Below are 23,781 nucleotides of genomic sequence, written 5' to 3'. Positions count from 1 at the left end.
TCGAATGTTTACAAACATTCCCCATTAACTCTGAAGTTTCTGTGTTTTTCTTTAAAAAAGTATCGAACCTCAAAATGGATCACCTATACTTTTCATATATGTATATACTTTATAGTCATCGATATAATGTATATACTTTATAAGGTCTCCCACTTTTCATTTTTAATATAAAACGTTTTCAGGGTATAATAAATAAAATTGTTTCAGTTTAGTAAGGCTTCAACTAAGAAAAAATAGTAAGGTTTTAAGTGTTGGAGAGCAGAAAATTTTTCCAATAAAAGAAAAAAAAGAAAAAGTTAACGAATAACAGTAAATTTACTAAGGTCTTGTCACATTCGTTACCATTTACATATGTTATTCGATAGTAGAGTCTTTCTCATTTCGGAGAGGATTGTATTAAAAATAATTTAGAGGAAAGATTAACGTAACCCAAAATATAAAATTGTATGCATCATAAAAAGAACATGATTGTTATTGTTGTTGCGCGCTGTCAGATATTCACCCTACCTACCTACCATTGATGTTGCAACAACCACAAAATAAATTAGAGTTTTCACTGTTTCATTATGACGTTTGGTTTTCAATGGCTGTTCTGGTCAAACTTGCGGCTTCAAAATGCTTCGTTTCAGAATCGTGAATCAAACAATCGCACTTTCCAACGTTTTTTAATGTTATTATGAAGACATACTTGTAAGTCCTCGATCCGAGTTTAAAGAACTGTAGAGAATTTAATGCGTCAGGCTTTATCTGTTCGATGAGCTGACTCAGCATAGCTGTACTATATCTGTCAAATAAATCGATAATTAAGCCATTAGAAAAAACCCTGTGTTCTTTATTCTGCAGACAATCGAAATGTTTCCAAGTATTTTCCTGCCTGAAAATAACTGAAGTCAAAAAACTGTTCTATCTGAAGTTTCAGATGATTTTGCATAAAGGAAGAAATGAAAACTTTTCGAATAGGAGCTCTACTACTGCCTCTCAAGAGATGATGCGAGGTCTTGGCGGCAGATTTTTTGGGAAAAGATAAATGCTTCAGATGATGTTGCACCTAAGAAGAGCAAGGGAGCTCTTGCCTACAGGCTTTTGCAATAAATGATTTAGACAATCTCGCCCTTAAAAAGATGAAGGGAGTTCTGGACGATAGGTGTGTTTGAAAATATGCTCCAGATGATCGTGCAAATGAGAAGATCAAAGAATATCTTGGTTACAGGCTTTTGAAATAAAGATGAAGAGGATCACCTTGCAACACAATGCTTTCCGGTAAATATTAATTTAAAGCAAAATTAATTATTGATCTTAGAGACGAATGCACAGAGACGATACTGATTACAAAAATATTGACATACCGACATTATTATGAATGAAGTGCGAAGAGTGTACTTCCTTTTTCATAGCCACATAAAAGCAGTGGCGTAGCTTCAACTTCGGGCGCCCGGGGCCAAGAATGTTCTGCCGCACCCCTTTATCTACCTACCTACAAGTTTCATGAGGTGGTTCGAATAAAAGTGAATTTTTACAAAATACCTCCGATATTAAGTATATAAAATTTAGGAACGCCACGCAAATTCTGAAGTTCCAAAATTCTCACAATACGGTTTTTGAGGAAATTGATAGTAAATTTACAAAACATCTTATCAAAAGCCATAGAAAAAACTCATTTTTGCCCTATATCTTGTACACTTTTGACACAATTTGCAGGAATTTTTGCCCGAATTGGAGTTTTTAAATATCATTTTGCCGCCCCCAAGAAGTTGCGCCCGGGGCGATGGCCCCCTTCGCCCCCCCCCTAGCTACGCCACTGCATAAAAGCTTAGTTGTTTAGTAGAAAAATGGCTTAAATCCAAAAACAAATACAAATAGCGAAATATTGAAGAGCTATTAGCAAGCTATACATTAGTTAAAAATATTTGAACGGTATCATTAAACAATTTTTTTTGTTTACTTTTTATTGTTCTTGAGTTTAACTTAAATTAAATTTTTTGCTGTGTCTTTACATATTATAATTTTTTTAGTTAAGACACTCTTCTAGTTAACAAGCGTTATGTAGAAACTATAGTCTGCGGCAAAGGTCGAATCACACGCCATAAATTTCAAGATTTCATTAAAGTTGACATTCTGATCGTTATTATACTTATTATTCTAACAAAACCTATTTAAAATAATCATTTGTATGTATGAAGAGTGCGCACTTTTTCTTAGTAATTGTGTAAAAAATCTAACAAAGCAAGGATCTCGAAAATTGCGTTTTAGAAAATTATAATTATGCGCTTACTCAATGTGTTGCCATTATTGCATCAGCAATTTTCCAATTCTACTAGACAATTTTCTATATACAAAAATTTACACAAACACACATTTGTCAATTTGTATTGTCTGGCAGATAGACAGACTCTTAGAGCGACCAAAGTGTGAATTGTGATAGACAGCGTGGCAGCTACGCTCTAGTGAGTGAGCAGCATGTGCAGGGCGAAATTAGTATTTGATGCATACATACATACATATATATATCGTAATAAATGTAAAAAAGTAGAAAATTGTCAATCGAACAAGCAACTAGCATAACTCAAAACTAGGCTAAACACTTAGAGAGAGTTATAACATCTCCTTACATACTTGTATGTATGTATTGAATCAACTGGGTAGCTTTATCGTTCCTCACACATGCGAGTTTTTGTTGAGAGAAAAAAACTCAAACTAGTGAAAAAGTGGCGAGTCGAAGGCGTTAAAGTGTCGGCTAAAATGAATTAACCTCTCATTAAGGTTAGGTAATGCAAAACTCTTTACGCAGTTGCCGCAAAATTTGCAACAGACTGGCGGGCAAGCGTGGTACAAGGAGTACGGAGGGTATAAGAGTACAGCTTAGGCAACTTGTACGCGAATATTAACACGTTGCAAGAGCATGATCAAAAAGTGACCAATGCAGCAGGCAGGTACTTATATGGTTGGATACTAAATTGTTATTATTTTTAGGGGCTCGTTTGTATTTGGTATCAAATACTATGTTTCTTTGCAGAATAACGCAGGTAAAGCTATAGAGTAACCGCGTTTTCATCTTTAGTGACTAAACAGCGTTTACTTTTCCAAGGATACATAAATATACAAGGTTACTTGAATCTGAACATAATAAATGACATGAATTTTCCAAAACCACAGGTTCAAAAACTCTTTTCATTTATATTCGCAGTTAAAACATTTGTGTCAAAAGAAAGAAATGCCGATAAAAACAAGAAAACATTTTATGTTTTTTATCAGGTTCAAGTTTTCCTTATTCAAACCTGATTTTGAACAGTCCGTTTGAATGACTGTGGGCAAAACATAGTAAGACCTTTTTAATTTAAATTTCGTGCAAAAACCCATTAGTCGAATCGAGTGAAATTATTCAACAAATAAGTTCTATTAAATTCTGTGTGCGGAATCAAATTTCTGGTGCCGAAACGTTCAGAATATTGGAAAAGGCTTTTGGTAATAACTGGTTGTTGCGTTCACGTGTTTTTGATTGGTAAAAATTATGCAAAGAGAAGCGAAGGCGTTGACAACGAATCACATCCAGGACTGTCATCAACATCAACTGATGATTAACACATCAAGAAAATAAAGGAATTGGTACTTGAGCGAAATCCATTTTGAAATATCATTTGGGCCTAAGAAAAGTGAAAGCACGATTGGTTCCAAAATCACTAAATTTGTTGATAAACAGCGGTGCGTTAAAATCTGTGAAACAATGCTTTTCGAATACTAGAATGTCATAATATCATAATTACTGGCGCTGAGTCTTGGATCTAGGTTTACGATCTGTAAAGAGACGGCAGACGACCACGTCAAAGCAGGTTATATTTGAAGTTGACAGTTTTTTTCGATTACCGAGGTTTGGTGCACTTTGAATTCCCTCCGACCGGCCAAATTTTCAACAAAGAATACTATTTGAGTATTTGCGCGAAGCTATTCGTAAAAAGCGGCCGGAATTATGGGCCTCTTAACTCTTGGGTTTTGCACTACGATAATGCAGCGTCGCATATGGCATTGATCCTTCGTTAGTTTTTAGCCAAATTTTCAACCAATATCGTGCCGCAACCACCTTATTCGTCTGATTTAGCTCTGTGTGTCTTCTGGCTATTCAGCAAACTCAAACGACCGTTCCGGGGAAACCGCTTTGAGTCAATTGAAGACATTAAACCTGAATCGCTACACGCTTGCAAGTTGTTTCGGAAATTATCTTTAAAAACTGCTTCGAGGAATGGAAAAAACGTTGGCATAAATAATTGTGGCCAAGGGGGATTACTTTGAGGGGGTCGGCAAAGATTTTGAAGAATAAATTAAGCATTTTAAAATTATGAACAATGTCTTATTATTTTTTGCTCATAGTAGTATGCTATAGTCGTCCAATATAGCAATAATCCATGCGAAATATTGTGAAGATATATCGCGTCAAGCAAAACAGTTTCCCATTAAGAACGTGATTTTGACAGTTCAGTTTTTCTGACAGCTGCACGCAGCAGTGACTTGGGGAGACAATTGATGTACATATATAAAATTTCAGATCGATATTTCCAAAATTGAGGAACTAGTCGCGTATATACACACTATATTACAAAATTATTATACTTTAAATAGGTTTAAATTTTATGAATACCGATTCGCAAACTTCAGAGAAATTTTTGCTTTGAGGTAGGATAGAGTTGATTAAGGTCTAGCATAATAACTACTAAGCAAATTTTTGTGAAATCAGCTTTGCAACATTTTTGAAGAAAACTGTACTGTTCTTTTACAAACATTGTGTGTTCAAACGATGAAATTATTTACCGAACCGAACCGAAAATTCGACATAGAAAATTGATTTTTTTGGGCCTTGAAACATATTTATAGCCATGGCGAAAGTTAAACCATTAGGAATTGTAGTCTTCTCAAGGGTAAAGCAGATACTAATGGTGCAACACGATCTCTCAACTTCCTTACTATCTCGTCGAAATGGTTGCTTCAAGCATATTTCTGGCATTTTTAATGATCGTGATTGCTGGGAAGTTCTGTAGGAAATCATCAGTCAACATTACTATTGAATCTTGAAACTTTTGCTTTTTTGTGTAGTGCTTTAAGCGTTCAAATGTTATGTGTATGACATGTTTAAAATTTAACATGGCGAAATCTAGGAGATAAATTACCTGACACTGTCACCTGTTAGAATTTTGCATTAACATAACTACAACGCTTTGTCCTATGATCAACATAGAATTCGCAATAAAAAAATGTCGCGTCTCTAAATTGAGATATAAAATTATCCTATGTACATACCTATGTATATGTATTCGATTCTCCGACAACACTTATTGTAGTTACAACTCTGCCACGTTGATTCTAAGCGACTTGTAATATATCTTCCGAGGTAAGAACTTATAAATTGTTTATAAACTAAGTGGGTTTAGTGACCTTTACTAAAATGCAAAACTAAAATAATATTTATACTTTTCCCAGTGAAGATTTAAGCTAAAATAAATATTTGCATGATAAATTATGGATATTTTGTTGTTGCTTCTAAAAATGTAGGCTTTTATATGCCCATATCAAAGTGTATAAAATATAATAAAGATGCTTATGTAAACGAGTGATTATATTTGACATTCTGAATTATGTATGTATGCACATGCATATGTATGTATGTAGGAGTGTGGGTTTGCGGATTGTGACTATCAGTTGAAGATATCAGCGCGTTTTGCAGTTATCAGCACGTTGTCAGACAACGACACATTTAACTGCAAATATTGCGGTTTTAGCCAGGTAAATAGGTTGTGGTGCTTTTGTCGTAAACAGCAAATTTTTACTGTTTTTAATGTTAGAAATTTAATCAAATGCGTCAGTGTTTTTTTTTTTTATTTTTTAATGTCTTGTGTCTAAATTCATTAATTTTATTATGATTTTTTTGTAACGAATTTTAAAATGAATTAAGTTAGTTAAATTAATTTCAATTAAACTATATATAAAAAGGTAAGTCTAAGTAAATTTTGATAATTTAAATCAATTAATTTTATATAATTTAACAGCTAATAAAAACTAATTAACCGTTAAACTTAATTTAATTTTTAAATTTTAATTAATTAAAAAATTAATTAAATTTTGTAATAACACAATCTTATAATTTTAATCAATCTATTTATAACTGAAAATATTGATATAAATTATATAAAAAATTAGGTCGCTTTAATTTTGTTAAACATTAAAGGATTCATTTAATTAATTTTATTTAATTTTACAGTTGATCATATTTTTAATATATTAATTTTAATTATATTTTTTAAAATTTAAGTAATTAAATTAGATTAAAACAAGTAAGGAAGGGCTAAGTTCGGGTGTCACCGAACATTTTATTCTCTCGCATGGTAAAGTGATAATCGAGATTTCATTATTCGTCATTTAAATATTTTTCAAATACCGTATTTTTGTAAAGTTTTATTCCGCTATCATCATTGGTTCCTAATGTTTATACTCGTATTATACAGAGAAGGCATCAGATGGAATTCAAAATAGCTTTATAGCTAAGAAGGCGTGGTTGTGAACCGATTTCACCCATATTTCGTACATGTCATCAGGGTGTTAAGAAAACATTATATACCGAATTTCATTGAAATCGGTCTAGTAGTTCCTGAGATATGGTTCTTGGTCCATACGTGGGCGGCGCCACGCCCATTTTCAATTTTTAAAAAAAGCCTGGATGCAGCTTCCTTCTGCCACTTCTTCCGTAAAATTTAGTGTTTCTGACGTTTTTTATGAGTCGGTTAACGCACTTTTAGTGATTTTCAACATAACCTTTGTATGGGAGGTGGGCGTGGTTATTATCCGATTTCTTCCATTTTTGAACTGTATATGGAAATGCCTGAAAAAAACGACTCTGTAGAGTTTGGTTGACATAGCTACAGTAGTTTCCGAGATATGTACAAAAAACTTAGTAGGGGGCGGGGCCACGCCCACTTTTCCAAAACAATTGGGTCCAAATATGCCCTAATGCGATCCTTTGTGCCAAATTTCACTTTAATATCTTTATTTATGGCTTAGTTATGACACTTTATAGGTTTTCGGTTTCCGCCATTTTGTGGGCGTGGCAGTTCGATTTGGCCCATCTTCGATTCCATTCTTAAGCCAAGGAATACGTGTATATATCATTTTAGTTACAGCTTGCACGGACGGACGGACAGACGGACGGACAATTAATTTCGACTCTACTCGTCGCCCTGATCACTTTGGTATATATAACCCTATATTATATTACAAACAACCGTTATGTGAACAAAACTATAATACTCTCGTTAGCAACATTGTTGCGAGAGTATAAAAATAATTATATTTTGTAACAAAACAATCGTATAATTTGAAAACAAATTTGGGTTAACAATGAATGAACACAATCATACAATTTTTAACCATCTACATACATATGTACATATAATTTAAAGTATTGATTTATATTAAGTAAAAAACTAAGTCTATTTAAATTTGTTAAAAGTAAATCTTAGCATTCTATTAAGTTTTATTCCATTAAATTTAATATTTTTAAAATTTTAATTAATTCAATTAGATTAGATTAATTACATTTGATAACAATGCAATCATATAATTTTAAAAGAAATTTGAGTTAACCAATGAATTAAACCAAAAATATAATAATTAAAATTATTGATTTCAGTTTACTGCTTGATTAATTTAAGCATTTAATTAATTAAAAAAGTAAGTATAAATTAATAAAAATACAATGGCATATTTTTAAAACTAATTGATTAAACTCCATTAATTAAAAACTGAATTAAAATTAAAATTTTTTATTAATTAAAATTAATTTAGACGTTCATCAATTCTAATTTTATTATAAAATAAATTTTTTATAAATTTCAATTTTATGGAATTAAATTAGTTGTTTGATTTTTGATTACATTTTTACCGAAACGTTTCAATTGATGAATCAAGTTTATGGCGACGATTGCCTATTCCATAGCAGAGTGCACGAGTGGTTTCAACGTTTTCGAAGTGCTCGTGAGGACATAAATGATTTTATATAATTAAATTGGTTGTTTAATTTTAGAATTAAATAATTTTAATTTGTTTTCTTTTTAATAATTAATTTATTTTAATTAATTTAAATTATTAATTATTTAATCATATCCGTCTTTCCCTTTGTATATAGGCGAACTCGTTCCTCAAATGTTGAACTACCACTGTAAAATATTGCACACGTTGAAGACAAGAAGTTGCTCATTTGTTGGAACAGCCAACATATATTTTGTGTATATTTTGTGTTGGTTTTTTAATTAAAAATTGTTTAATAACAACAAAATTTATTTTATATTTTAAATACATTATTTTAGTATGTTGGTGTATTTATATATAAAAAATTAAATTTATTTTTATTTTATTTTATTTTTTTTATTTTGGATTAAATTCATTTGCTTTGCTTTATTTCATTTTATTTTGTTATAATTACAGTCACATTTTTAATCTAAATACAAATGCAATTTAAATTTAATTTAGATTAATTCTTATTTTAATATTAATTATTTTAATTTTATTTAATTTAAATGATATTTATTTTAGTTTTAATTTCAACAGAAATTTAAATTTTAAGTTTAATTTTGTTTTCAATTAGATATTAAATTCATTAAATTAAATTTTAACCTTATTTTTTAATTGTAATTTAAGTTTAACTTAATTTTTAAATTGAATTTAATTTTATTTTCAAATTTATTTTAACTTTTAACAATTATGAACTAAATTTTTAGTTTTAATTTAATTTTAAAAATAATTTTAATTTTAATTAATTTAAAAGATATTTTTTTTAATTTTAAATTTATAAGTAATTTAAATTTTAAGTTTAATTTAGTTTTCTATAATTGTATGCTATATTTAATATAAATTAAATTTAAACTTTAGTTTTTATTTTTATTTTTTATTTTTAATTTTAGTTTAATTTTATTTCAACTTTTGATCATTGTTTCTGAATTTAATTTTTAGTTTCAATTTAATTTGAAAAATAATTTAAATTTTAACCTTTTTAGTTTTATTTTAAGTTTGATTTTAGTTTAAATGTTATAATTATTTTAATTTTAAATTTATTTTTAGTTTTAATTTTAATGCAATTTTAATTTTAATTTAACTTTTGTTTTTAACCCTTAACAACCCACAAGTGTCTGGCGGACACACTTTTAACTTTATTTTCATATAAAAGCTAAAGTATTTATTTTCGGCCAAAAGTAATTTTATCTATTTTATCGGTAAGGTTTTAAGAACCGAAACGTCTAATTAAAACAGGTTTCACATGAATAGTTTAAAACTGATAATCAGTATACCAAAATTGTAGCATATCAACCCACATGTGTCTAATGGACACAGTAAGATTTCGAATGATTTCAGAATGAAGGAGGGTTCTTCATGCATATCTATTTTGCACCATATGGCAGCTTGGAGGCAAATACAACTCTGATTTGAATTTGAAAGATAATCGGATCAATAATAGAACCAAAGGAAACCGACGGAAAACCAACATTCCTCCATACATTTCACAATATCTTTAATTAATTCGATTTTTTCGTCATACTCCATTTTCTAAAATATTTATATCATATTATGAATATTTGTATACATATTTGCAAATTACTAACCAAAAGATGAAAGTAAATTTTTTAAATTATATATAAAGTTGCCCTGTGTAATAGGCGAGATTCTAAATTCTGGAAATTTTAATAACTGAAGGTTTTAATTTGTGAGCGCTAACTGCAGTGCATTTTATTACTAGTTGGTTTCGTGCGTTGATTTGATACGTTCTTGTCTAAGTAATGGCTAAGAAACTTACATCGGGCGAAATTCAACTTGCTCTTGAAGAAAGTGACGATGAAAATTTGTTCGGTGAGGAATTCGACAGCGAAGATGAGAATTTTGTAGCTGACAGTTGTTCTGAAAGCGAAAGTTATGCAACAGAGTCCGCATCTGAATGTGAAGATGAACAATTATGGAGTGAGAGTGATGATATACCACTGCAGGAGTTCGTCGCAGTTTCTACTTATCAAGGCAAAGATGGAACTATTTGGAAATCTGAACCTGAAAAACAAAGTCGTACTCCCCGGCACAACATAATTGCAGGTGCTCTTCATAAGGTGATTCTTCCTCCCGGGCGCAATATAATAGATCCAAAAGACAGCTTTAATCTCTTTTTCAACGATACTGTATTAGAAATTATAGTGAAACACACCAATGCTGAGGCGGACAGAGTTTCACCAAAACAATGGAAAAGAACTGACAAAATTGAAATACAAGCATTTATAGGACTACTATTGACTATAGGTGTTAATAAACAGGGTGGTGTGGATTTTAGAGAAAACTGGGACCCTATATTTGGAAGTCCCATATTTCGTGCTACAATGAGAAAAAACAGATTTGCTTCTTTGCTCCGATTCCTAAGGCTTGATGATAAAAATACTAGGTCTCTCCGAAAGTCAAGAGATAAACTCGCTCCAATTAGAGAATTATGGGAGTGTGTGAATCAAAACTTAAAACAAATGTATTTACCAGGAGAAAATCTAACAATTGATGAGCAGCTCGTACCTTTTCGAGGACGAGTTTCATTCAAACAATAACTAGTTACCCTCTATTTGGCATACCATACCTGGGAAAGGAAGGACTAAATAGGGCGGACAATTTGGCGTTCAACGTAGTCAATCAGCTATGTGAACCATACTTCCGAACTAACAGAAACGTTACTTTTGATAATTATTTTACAAGCCTGAATGCTGCAACATCCTTGGGTCAAAATGGTCTCACAGTAGTTGGAACAATAAGAAAAAATAAGCGTTGTATACCTCCAGCTTTTCAACCCAATAGAAGCCGTGACGTCGAATCTAATCTGTTTGGTTTCTCTAAAAATATGACATTGGTATCTTACGTACCGAAAAAGAACCGTGCTGTTATTCTCTTGTCTACGATGCATCATAGTAAACAAATAGATTCGCGTAATAAAAACAAATCTGAAATAAATTTGTACTACAATTCCACCAAGGGAGGTGTTGATACACTTGACCAGATGGTTCATGAATATACAGTTCGACGTAAAACAAACAGATGGCCGGTTGCCTTTTTTCAAAATGTTATAGATGTTGTTGGCATCGCATCGCTTATTATATGGAAAAATTTATACCCTAATTGGAACAAGCAGAAAAAGAATATACAAAGGAAACTTTTTTTACGAGAAATCGTAACTGAATTAGTGACCTCTCAGATACGGAGACGGCACAAGAAAGGATTGTCGAGTTATCATTTAGCAGCCATTAAAGACGTGATACGATCAGTTCAAGGATCATCATTTAAGCAATCATTTGAACATGTCGCAAAAAGAAAGAAGCGTTGTCACATTTGCCCTTCGAAAATATCCAGAACTTCTAAACAGTGCTGTGATAAATGTAATCTGAACGTCTGTTCTGAACATTCTATAAAAACAATTCTTTGTAATATGTGTAAAGAAATTAATATGTAATGGAATAAAATATAACAACATAAAAGTTAATAAAGTTAAGTGCATTTTACTGTTTAATAAGTTTTTTGCATTCAAAATATCTTTGTATTCTTTCAAAATAAATAGTGTGTCCGCTGGACACTACTGGTCAGTTACGTTACAAAGGCATACTGGGTTGTTAAGGGTTAATTTAATTTTAATTTTATTTTGATATTAATTTTAATATTAATGTAATACTATTTTTTTAACATTAATTTACGTATTTAATTTAATTTTTAATTTTAATTTTTATTTAATTTAATTTTTATTTTTAATTTTATTTTAGTTTTGCTTTTATTTCAACTTTTAATAATTTTTTCTGAATTAAAAATTTAGTTTCAATTTAATTTGAAACATAATTTAAATTTTAACCTTTTTAGTTTTATTTTAAGTTTGATTTTAGTTTAAATATTATAATTATTTTAATTTTAAATTTATTTTTAGTTTTAATTTTAATGCAATTTTAATTTTAATTTAACTTTTGTATTTAATTTAATTTTAATTTTAGTTTTGATATTAATTTTAATATTAATGCAATACTATTTTTTTAACTTTAATTTACTTCAATTTAATTTTTAAATATACAAATAGTTTATTTATTTTTCATAGAAAGGCATTATCAACTTTTAATTGAATTTTAAGTGATTTCATGAGACATACTTATAATTAAACGCTGTTTGGTTCTGGCAGCTGATAACAGTGTGGTTTAGTAAAACTCTTGTGCATTCATACACATACATACATAACATATTCGCTTCAACTTATTATTATTCTCACACAGCTTAGATGCATATTATTGAGTGCAACGGTGGTATGTACATACATACGTAAACAAGTACGCACACGCGTCGCTAAAATGCAAGGTCTTTTCGAAACAATAAAAAATAAAAGTGTCAGAGTTTGCTCTTCTTATTTTCTTAGTTAATTATGATTATAGCAAATTGTTACTTTGTTGCACACACATAAATACATATTTAGTTAGTTAAATGTGTGAATCAATAATTAATTATAAAACTGATTTCATTGAATAATTATATGTGAAGTTTAATGTGTGATGTTGACACACTTTTGAAACGGATGAGATTTAGAGCAAATACGAGTACACGAGGTTTAGCGGCACCACACGATGCCTATTGTCGCAGACTTACGAAATCTGATAGCTGCATGTGCGAATTTATATTATAAGAATAAGTAGTACTTTTACGAATTTATTTGCTATATACATTCATATATATTAGCGACAAATTGTGTGAGTCTTATATATTTACATACGACTTCACTTGGTTGGAACAAATATATTTTATAAATATTTATTTTTGCCTAAAAATAATAATTATTTGGAATAAATAAATGGCCAATAAATGCGATGAGTCTACGGGATTTCGTCATTGCATGCCTTTTGGATACGTATGTACATAATTTAAGTTCCTTCTGCAGAACACACGTAGGAACAAAAGTCGAAATAAGAAAAAGATCGGTTGAATGACTGACGCATCATAAATAATATAATAAGAAGAAAAAACGTTAACTTCGGCTGCACCGAAGCTAATATACCCTTCACAGGTGCATTTCTTTTTGTAACTATGTGTTCAGTATGTTTGGAAGCTATATGCTATAGTTAACCGATCTGAACAATTTCTTTGGATATTACATTATTATATTAGAAAATCTGTCTGGCCGTCTATATATGTATATACGAACAAGTCCCTCAGTTTTTAAGATATCGTTTTGAAATTTTGCAAACGTCATTTTCTCTTGAAAGAAGCTGCTCATTTGTCGGAACTGCCGATATCGGACCACTATTACATACAGCTGCCATACAAATTGAGCAATCGGAATCAAGTTCTTGCATATAATTTTTTTGTGAAGGTTATTCGAAGGTTATTCTAGCTTCGGCGCAACCCAAGTTAATAACCCGAAGTTCTTGTTTTTCATTTCTTTAACGCTTTGCTTCGGCCGCGGTTCGATCCCGAGTTATACAGTTAACACCATGCACTATGGCGGTTGAGTTATCAAATTTCAAAGACCAGAATCGAAACAAATTTTTATTATGTAACATTATTAACAATTAAAAGTACGACATAAGCGAGTATTCAATATTTATAAAGACTGTTAAAAGAAAAATATGGATGCTACCTTAAGATTCTTCCTAAAACTTTGGGGGTATTAGGGGGGGTATTAGGCACTTTTATATCTTTAATGTCATCATGCAGAGGCCTAGCGCCTAAATTCGCGTGTTGCGCAAATGGAGAAATGCGCTTGGCTTGACTTTAAGCGTCCCCTCTGCAGGCACTGTCGCTGAAGCTGATATGTATTCATCGTAAAGAGTATGGTCCCGCCGAATAAGTAATAAATGACAATCCTTTTACAAGAAACTTTGCGTAAAATAAAATAAAACTGCGAAATTTAGGAGGAGGAAAAATCTGAGATCTGGAAAATTTTTGAAAATAACTAGCAATCCTCAGAGTGTGATGGCTTCTTAACGGAACAGACACCTTACCGCCGAAAGTACTTATGATAATTTAAAAACGACTATTATATAGCAAATATAAATAAAACCAAACCTATTGAAACACCCCTTGTGAAGACATAGTTATTAGAATTTTTACTATTATCACTTAAAAAAAAAAATTAAATTATAATAATACAAATAAAAATAATGCAGGCGTACCAAAGTTCACTTCTAAGGTCCTACAATTCTATAACTTCTAATCTCTCTCATTTGCTTTAACCGCTTCCAACTCAAGCGCATACCAGTTCTAACCGGTTCCGCAAAGTGCGAGTGCGCCTTAGATAATCATTGAATTTCCTTTCTTTACATTTGCAAGAGTAAATGACAGCAAACTAACTACTTCCAACTAGAGTACACTCAAAAAAGGCAAGAAACAAAAGCAACATGCAACAATTACAACAACAGACGCGCTCAATGTTAAGCTAATAATTAGCAGAACCATTAATAGAAATAAAAGTAAATAAATTTTCGAATAAAAAATATGAAAATGTCGACGAAAGCATTGCTGCTTCTAAACACATGCGTGCTTGAGGCACGATTGCCGCGAATACGGCACAACTACTTAGAAAGCATACGCGTACATATGTATGTATGCGGCAAACCAAATGCAGCGCACAAAGGCTGACTCGAGTAATTTTTGCGTCGCAATACCCTTAGCGCTGATAAAAACCGATTAGAAGCGGCGGGTGCAAGACGAACAGCAAAAACACCACTATATTTCAAAAGCGCATGCGGCATTTACTTATATATGATTGTTGTTGTTTGTTTTATTACTTTGCTTCAAAGTTGAGATGAAAACGAGACATTGTTGACGAATGTCAGTGTGGCGTGCGCCCAGCGCAGCATTATCAGACGCAGACAGACGGCAACGCGGACAACGCACAACGAAGACGGCGATGACGCGGCAGCCGCCCGCGCTGACACTCCATTCAGCGCACACTAGCGCCTTGCGGAGCGAGTTAGTCAGTGCGTAATTATTTTCGAAGTGATAGCACAAAAGTACACAAACTACAAGTACTAGAAGAGAATATCTCTGTGTGTGTGCGCATGTTGTAAATATGCAATTCTAATTTTAGGTCACGGCGGGCGTCAACAATGCCGCGGTCACGCCAAGCGGTGACAATCTGATGAGCGCACAGTCGAAAATGCGGAACTAATATTTGCACAGCAGCGCTGCTGTAGGCGCTTCGTACACATTGTTGTTCTTGTTGGAGCTGGAGTTGCCGAAAGAGCGACTTGGCTTTTATCAATACGCATTGAGTTTCCGAGATTTTCAAATCTCGAAATTAAGCGTGGCATATGGATGAGAAGTGCAAATATGCATATTTGCATAGCGCGTACAAATTTCTCACACTCCCGAATTTGTATATATTTATTTTTAGTTAAGTGCACATGCACTCACATCTAATCAATAATTAATTATTTACTTTCATGGTAAAAACTGAATGGTTGTTCCGGGAAAGTGGAGCAAAATAATTTTCGTCAAATAAAATTAAATAATCCTTAAATCGGCGACTTCGATGTAAAACATACATATTAGGTTGTCAAAAAAGTCTTGCGGTATTTTCGCTAGTTGTCGCTGAAAGCGCGTAGTTCTAGTTTTAGCTTTAGGAAAACTCATTTCACGCGCTAACACGTTTGTTTGATTGATTGTCGTTTCTTTTAAGTCGTTCGTGAGTTATAGCGTCGCAAACATTGAGCAAAAAAAAGAGAAATACGGCATATTTTACAGTACTACTACGATAAAGGCAAAAATGCATCTCAAGCCGCGAATAAAATTTGTGCAGTTTATGGACCAGATACAGTTTCCATTTCCACCGCACAACGATGGTTTCAACGTTTTCGTTCTGGTGTAGAGGTGGTCGAAGATGCGCCACGCTCCGGAAGGCCTGTCGTCGAAAATTGCGATAAAATCGCTGAATTGGTCGAAAGAGACCGGCATAGTAGCAGCCGTAGCATCGGTCAAGAGCTGGGCATGAGTTATCAAAAATTCATTTCAATTTCAATAAAAAAAAAATTCAATAAAAATACCGCAAGACTTTTTTGACAACCCATTATATGTATATAATATTTTTGCTTTTCAGTAAAGGGTTATTAAATAGGAGCGCGCCGCTATACTTAATATGACCAGCGGACACTTCATTAAAAAGCAGCCTGAATGCCCATTCATTTCTTAGTATAATTGCCAAAGCCATATTCAAGCAAGTCAATTAGCTGCGGCAATTAAGAAGTGAGTTCGACGTTTGTCAACAGCTGTTCTTGATTCTTATATAATACATATGTATAATAAAAAAGAAATTGATAATAACACCTTTTATTTTATTTTCAAACAAGTAACGAGTGATCCAAGTAGAGATACTTTTTTTAGTAGCCTTTTTTGACAGATCATGCGTGAGTCGTGTCAAGCTATCATGTTATTTTTGAGCAGTATTGTTTGCCATTTCATCGTGGAAACATTTACGTTGTTTACAACTCAACTTATCTCAACTTATGGTCAACATAATCGGTCTACTGAGCGTACTTTTCGTGAAACCATCACCCGTCTTGAGATCCAGCATTCATTATTGGATAATATTCGACAGAATAGACCACGTCCAGCATGCAGTGAAGAAACAGTGCGCAGCAACTAGAACTGACGCATGAAACGACTTGGCGCATTTTACGTCGAGTTCTTAAATTGAAAGCGTGCAGTTCTAAGAAGATCCGTCGTTTTCGAGCCAAATTTTTACAAGCAAAATTGCCGCAAGTGGAACGAAGAGCAAGCTGAGAAGTTTGAAGATCTGCAATTTTATCCAGAAAAAATACGGTTTGTCGTGGTTTGTCAATGGTGACCGTTATCGCCCCATGATAACCGACTATTTGATGCCTGTAATTGAAGCTCGTAATCTTGGCGGCATTTGGTTCAACAAGACGGCGCCACTTTCCATACATCGCATCAATCAATGGGATTATTGAGGGAACACTTCGGTGAGCAGATAATTTCACGTTTTGCGTCGGTCGATTGGCCACAAAGATCGTGTGATATCACACCGTTAGACTTTTTCGTGTGGGGATATGTAAAATCTAAAGTCTTTTCGGACAGTCCCGCTTCGTTTCATAGCAAATTGAACTCAACGGATGGGACATCCGACACGTAACCGCGGTCAATATTTGAAAGAGAAAATCTTCAAAAAATAAATGCCAAAGAATGTTGTTTCGAATAATAATATTCCCCATTAAATTTGAAGTTTCGGAACTTTGATATGGATCACCTTATGATATTTAGTAGAAACATGTTAAATAAACGAAAGATTAAATAAGTGTTCTAGGTAGCACGCCAATTGGGTCAGCAAATGGCCTATTTTTATTATTAAATAAGTTTTTCAGAGAGTCACTGAATTGGATCAATTTAGAAATTGCCTATAACAATAATGATAATTACTAATCCACTCAATTAATGAGCTGTCTGAAACGTTTGCTAAATTTAATTAGTGTAAATTATCTACTTAAGGTACTGGCTTCAAAAAAACACAGTTAGAATGCAAAATATTTTTCGTTTTCAGCAGTCTGAGGTATGTATACGAGATGTGTTCTAAAAAATACAAGAATTTTCGTTTATTAATTCTGCTACATTAAAGTTGTCATCTTCAAAATAGTTCCCACCACTTTTTCCAATCGTAGAAACATTTTTTTAACGGGAGTTTTGAGATATTCTTTAGCCCTTTCAGTAATTTTCATTTATCTTATATGACGGCGCTTTAAGGCTTTCTTTTTTCTGGAACTAGAAAAAAATCGCACGGAGCCACCTCAGACGTGGCTCAGCCACCAAGTGCTGCAGCTTGGCGAACTGTGGAAGGCGGAAGATCTTAAGTTAGCAGTGTATACCTAAAAAGCAACTACTGATTTAGATTGACAGAAGAGGATGGTTCGGCTTAAAATACCTCAAACATTCCATGAATCTTCAGTCACGAGGTGAATAGATTCCCCCATTGGCCGGAATAAGAATCCACTACCCCAAAAGGGCTGTCTCGCGAGAATACCTACCCAATAGATGGTGGCATTTGTAGAAATTAGTGATCATCAGCATTGGAACCATTAAGATCCTGATTAAGTACTGAATATCCACATTTGCTTTCGGGCTGGAGAAAGTGGTATTATGCTACTTTAGTAAGCAAGTCCCGACTGTTTCTGTCTGACCTGATAAGTCTTCAAGTACGTTCTAAGTATGGAACCATCAAATTGGCCGTATTGGTTCAGTTGAGAGAACTCCTGATTAGCTTCTGAGTGGCCCCGAATACAATTTCCCATGAGAACTTATGTAACAAAAATGTCACAAAAGAGCGCGAACACTCTCCAAGAAAACATGGTATTGACTAAGTCCACATCGACGATCTCAACCAGATCCTTGACGACACTCCAACATCGTTAAAATCGTCAAAACCCACGTCAAAACCCACGTCAAAACCCACGTCAAAAGCCACGTCCCCTCCACAGAAGTTTCCGATAGAGTTTGTGTACGTAATGTGACTGGCAAAAGAAGAGACCTACGAAAAGTGTAGAGCCATTGTTCAAGAAATTAGGCTATGGCATAAAAGAAAACCGTCTGGCGCAGGTAGGTAGTTAAAAACAAATTTTCTATACGAGTATTTAGTTTGCATTTATAGTAGATGTGGCGACAGGTGGTACCAAGCCTTTTTATGGTAGTCTATATGGGAACATAATTAGAAAAGCTTGAATTCGGTTATCTCAAACATATAAAAATGTGAACTGTAGCCAATAAAAACTGTTTATTATGGTCTATTCATCAGAGATCAAGAAGCTAGAGGTCCCTAGGTATATATAAATTTGTAGATAATTTGCAATTTCTCGATTTTTGGTTATTATATTTAACATTCGGTCCACAATGCTGTTTTGTAACAGTTTATTGTACCAAAATCGTGGTTACTTCCGAAAACGTAGAACAGACTAGGATAAGACTGATGCTTGCTTATAATTTTATGTGTCCCTCATCTCTAGAATTTTATTAGTTCCATTCAACGTCTCGCAAATTTGTAGAGAAATCGTATAACTAAAGAACGATGGCATGACATGTGATCCCTGATTGGAACTTATTGAGCTCGATAAATAACGGTAAAAAATATTTAGTTGTTCCTCTTGTACTGCCCTGTCTTATTTCAAAATAATAAATAAAATTGGTACTTACGCAAAATTTCGCGATCTCGCATGCTTGGGTTCCGTAAAATTGTTGCAACCTTTTGCCTGCTATTCGACTTCTTTGCTTTCAATGTGTCTTGATTACTTTCTTTGGTGCTCAATTCTTCAATTATGGTATCATCTTCTGAGACGACGGGTCGACATTTCGAAAAGTGTATGGTGTCCGAAGTGATGGTGGCATCTAAAGCAATATTTGAAAGGGTTAGGATGTTTAAGAATATCGTAAGTAAGCAGACTCACCATCCTGTGGATTGATGGAGTCCCATTGCGATGAGTCCCACGGTTCCGAGAACACTGTACCATCATCCGATTGCGCCGAATCAATGCCGTTGCAATATGACTGGCAAAAAGAATATGTGCCGCCGACATTGTCGTAGGACGAGAGGCGACTACCAGTCTGACTGTCGAAAGATTTCTGGCTGCCGTGATGTTCGTTTAATTGCTTTTGCCCATTCTGGCCGTTATGTTGTTGTTGTAGATATGCTTGTTGTGGCGGAGTAGAGCAATGTATTAGCTCGGGCAGATTTAAATCGGGAAAGTGTTTTGCAATTATTTGATGTACAGTTAACGGTTTATGCTTATTTTCCTTGTTGGCCTCACGGCCCAATGAATTCTCTTTTTCCTGCGTACTTGTTGGCTGCTGACGCCACTGTTCCTCAGTATCGTAATCACCATAATTGTTATTGGGATTATGCTCAGCTGCGTTCTCATCATAATCACCATCGCCATCTTGTTTGCGCACAAATTCCCAACTGCTATCCAATTGCCATTGGTCAAAACGGCCACGTGCCCGTTTTGTCGGCTGTTGTTGTGCTGGTGCTTGCTGCGCCTGCGGTTGCTGCTGTTGTTGTTGCTTTTTCTTCAACTCATCAAGACTGCCAGCGATTTTATCGAACTCTTTGGGTATCAACAACGGACACATGGGTGTGCGCGCTAGACCGCTTTTAGGCGGTTCGGAATGCCGATGGTTTGCTGGCAAGAGCGGACCACGTTGAGAGCGACGCAGTATGCTGGCAGTTGTGAGACCGGCTTCACGCAGTGCATCCGCTGGTTCAGCATAGAAGGGACTACCTTGTTTGCTGCGTGAGGCAGGCGTGTCTGCGGTCGGTGTAGTGTCGCCTTCAGTCGGTTCGCAAACCTTGAATTGATCTTCGGAGAGAGATTGGCTCATCAGTCCGGGCAAGAGTAGGCCAGCACGCGAACGTGGCTGTGCATCGGCAGAGAATTGTATCAGTTGCTGGGTATCGCAAGCATCGGCATCGGCAGTGGGCGTGGGCGTGGGCGAGGCATCACCATTGCGTGGCGGACTGGCGGAGTTGGCAGTGGAATTGGCAGGTGAGAGCAAGTTGGCGCTTAGGGAAGTAATTGTGGCTGTAAATAAAAGTGAAATTTGTGAATCAATTTCAACTACTTATGTACTATATATATTTGTAAGTAATTTAAGCATTACGTGTTTCGGCGAGCAGATCCGGACGCTTTCCTTGTGCACCTTCGGTGGGTTTAAAACTCGTGAGCAGGCCAGTACGTTCGTTGGATTCTTGTGTCCATAGATCTTCATAGTCGCTAATTTTATCGCCCAACGCGCTGCGGCAATATATTTGTGGGCTTTCCAATATGTCCGACTCTTTGTAGTGTTGGGATTCTTTGCGCATTTTGGTGCGTCGTGATTTGCTGCTGCCGCTGCTGCCCATAGCGCTGGTTGGTGTGCTGGCCGAGCATGGTGATAGTATCTTCCTTTGGCTGTGATTCGAGTCTTTGCTGCTCTGCGATTGCCAGCGACTGCCATTCGAAGAACCCTGTGAAGAGAGCGTGTCTTTGCATTCGCCCTCCGGTGAGAGACGTTTCGAGAATGTTTGGAAAGTTGCGTTCGAGTTGAGCGCGCTTGGTGTGATCATGTTATTTGCTGCCGCTGGCGTGGTTACCTCGACAAAATGTGGTGAGTTATTGTTCTCCATTGAAAATGTGACTGTGGTGGTCACCGTGAAATTATTGGCCGCGCTCAAGCCATGTTCCGATGGTAGTGGACTGCTGGGTGTGAGTGGCTTAAAGCAACGCAAAGGTGGTGCCGGCGGTTTGCGCAGGTCTAAATTCAGCGTGTTCGGTGGCTTGGGACGTCGTGGCCGTATGCCATTATCTGCGTTCATTTTAATACCTTTAGCTGTTACCGGCAGAATATTATTCGATTTAAAAGTGCTGAGATTGCCATTCGTAGCCGATGCACTATCAGCCGTTAAAGTAGCATTGCCGTTACAATGATTATTAACGTCTACCGGTGACATTGTTAATATTACTGAGTCCACCGATTCGGGACTCATTAGCTGCATTTGTGGACCACCGCTTGTAGTGAAAGAACTCATGCTCGAAGTGGTATCCGATGGCGTGCCGGCCTGACTGAAAAGACCGGCCAGATTACTGGTTGGACTGAAGATCTTAGACGATTGTGGTGCGGCAGAATTGCTACTGAAGACCGTTGTGCCCAAGCCGCTGGTCTCTGTCAATGAGTTTGGTGATTTAGCATCGAGTAGATTAGCCTCTGACTCTTGTGGCTTCGGGCAAGACATCGGATAACGCCAGAACTCCTGACCCAAGAGCGCCAGTGATGAGAGTTGTTGGCGATTTTTAACTTCGCGCAAAGCGCGTGGCAGTACTAATTGTACCGGCAGCTCATCGCAGCATTGTGCATAGTGTGCGATCAGTGCCGGTATCGAATCGAATGTGAAACGCGAGCTCTCCAAGCTCAATATGCCGTCGTTTGATTGTATCAAATAGTGTTCAATGTAGGGACCAGTGTCCGGAGGCAGACGCACCGAAACGGCCATAGTGTTGGGTTGACTGGAGCCGCGCACAATGAAATTCTGCAAAAGAGAGGATACGGTAGTGAGTTCGTGATATATAGTGTTGACATTTTATTGTATAGAGGAAAAAATCAAGATGAATAGCAAAAGTGGGAAAACGAGAACTGCATAAAAGCCATTTCCTGAAATATGTTTAATCTCGAGACATGTAACAGTTTCTTTAGCTACCTGTTGTTTGTTAAAAAAATAAGGTTGAAGATGCATCTATGAACTGATTATGACATGTATCTTTTGGACCGTGCTTAGTATTTCCAGCAATGTCTGGAATAAAAATTGATAAACGGTTGAGAAGTATGCCTAATTTGGCATAACTCTTAAAATATGTATGTGAACCCGCCGGATAATGAATATAAATTTGAGTTTGCCATTCATTTACTTTATGAAAATGCGAGAGGTTGCTGTATTATGGCTAAAGATCCTGACTTTCAGCATTACTTTACTTTTTATACCCTAAACCACGAAGGTTGATACACCCAGAAGGAAACATCGGAGATCCTATAAAATATATATATAACTGATCAGCATGGCGAACTGAGTCGTCATGTCTATCTGTCCGTTCGTCCGTCTGTCAGTTTATGAGATATCGTTCTGAAATTTTGCAGACATCATTCTTTTACCAAGAAGTTGCTCATTTGATGAAACCGCCGACAGCTGCCATACAGACTGATCGACCGTAATCAAGTGCTTGTAGGAAAACTTTTTTCATTTGACAAATTATCTGCAAATAAATTGGCATGGACTTTTGTCTAAAGAAATGGTGCAATCTCCGAAGAAATTGTCCAGATTGGAGCACCATTGCATATAGCTGCCATGTAAACTGAACAATCTAAATCTGGCGTTTGTATGGGAAACTTTTTCATTTGACGACATATCTTGCCCAATTTTGGCGTGGGCTATTGCCTATGGTAGTGGTGTAATCTCCACAGAAATTGTTCAGATCGGACCACTATAGCGTATAGCTGCCATATAAACTGACGAATCAAAATCAAGTTCTTCTAAGGAATATTTTATATTTGTGAAGGGTATTAAAACTTTGGTGTAACAGTTTTTTCCCTGTTTCTAAATATCTTTGATGCATTATCTGCCAAACAAAGGTTGCTTTCTTAGATATTTGCTGCTGTAAAAGTCACTACCTTCCTTTTCTATTTCCTTCTCCAACTGTCGCACAAATCACACCCGCCAACAGCAGCGCAGATTTAATGTTGCGTTAAAAATCTGCACATAAATTTCATATCATAATAACAATGATAAATATTCTCATCACTCAGACGCGCGCGTCTTTTGTACGCAGCCATTTACATTAACGCGCTCACACTCGCACACAGCACACACACACTAACGTCAAAAATGTAAGGGCAACACTTCATTGCAGCTAGAGACTGCTGCTGGGGAAAACTTTTGTTTTGTCTTCCGGTCGAGACTTGTGCCGTGCATGCTGTTGCTTACACTCGTTCGGTGCTACGCGGCGTATGAGTAATGTGTAGGAATCAAGTGATTTCGCAAAGAGTGAGTAAGAGTGTGTATGTGTATGGGAGAATTTTGAAAATGAAATCGACGAAATTAACGCTCAAGTGCGTCTGTCACACTGAAGTGAGCATAATAAGCAACAACAACAATAACAACGCAATTGATGTGTCGCCTTTGGGTTGCTGACTGCTCAGCCAACTGCTTATGAATTTTGTGCGTTCGCTTATTTAAATGAG

General features: G+C 35.1%; 1 protein-coding gene across 3 annotated transcripts in view; it reads right to left on the bottom strand.

Moving 5' to 3' along the window:
- The window catches only part of LOC126759147 (protein sprint), a 282,986-nt gene that overhangs the window by 10,105 nt on the left and 249,100 nt on the right, over window positions 1-23,781 (bottom strand). For all 3 annotated transcript variants that reach the window (XM_050473803.1, XM_050473802.1, XM_050473801.1), the window contains exons 5-7: window positions 20,674-22,078; window positions 19,464-20,594; window positions 19,213-19,404 (exon numbers count right to left, since the gene is read on the bottom strand). In XM_050473803.1, coding sequence (XP_050329760.1) covers window positions 19,213-19,404; window positions 19,464-20,594; window positions 20,674-22,078 — 2,728 coding nt within the window. The remainder of the gene's footprint in view (window positions 1-19,212; window positions 19,405-19,463; window positions 20,595-20,673; window positions 22,079-23,781) is intronic.

Source organism: Bactrocera neohumeralis, chromosome 5 (assembly GCF_024586455.1).
Source record: "Bactrocera neohumeralis isolate Rockhampton chromosome 5, APGP_CSIRO_Bneo_wtdbg2-racon-allhic-juicebox.fasta_v2, whole genome shotgun sequence".
In the NCBI taxonomy this organism is placed as follows: Eukaryota; Metazoa; Arthropoda; class Insecta; order Diptera; family Tephritidae; genus Bactrocera; species Bactrocera neohumeralis.
The sequence above is the reverse complement of the archived record's forward strand: the minus strand, read 5'-3'. Positions and strand labels throughout refer to the sequence as shown.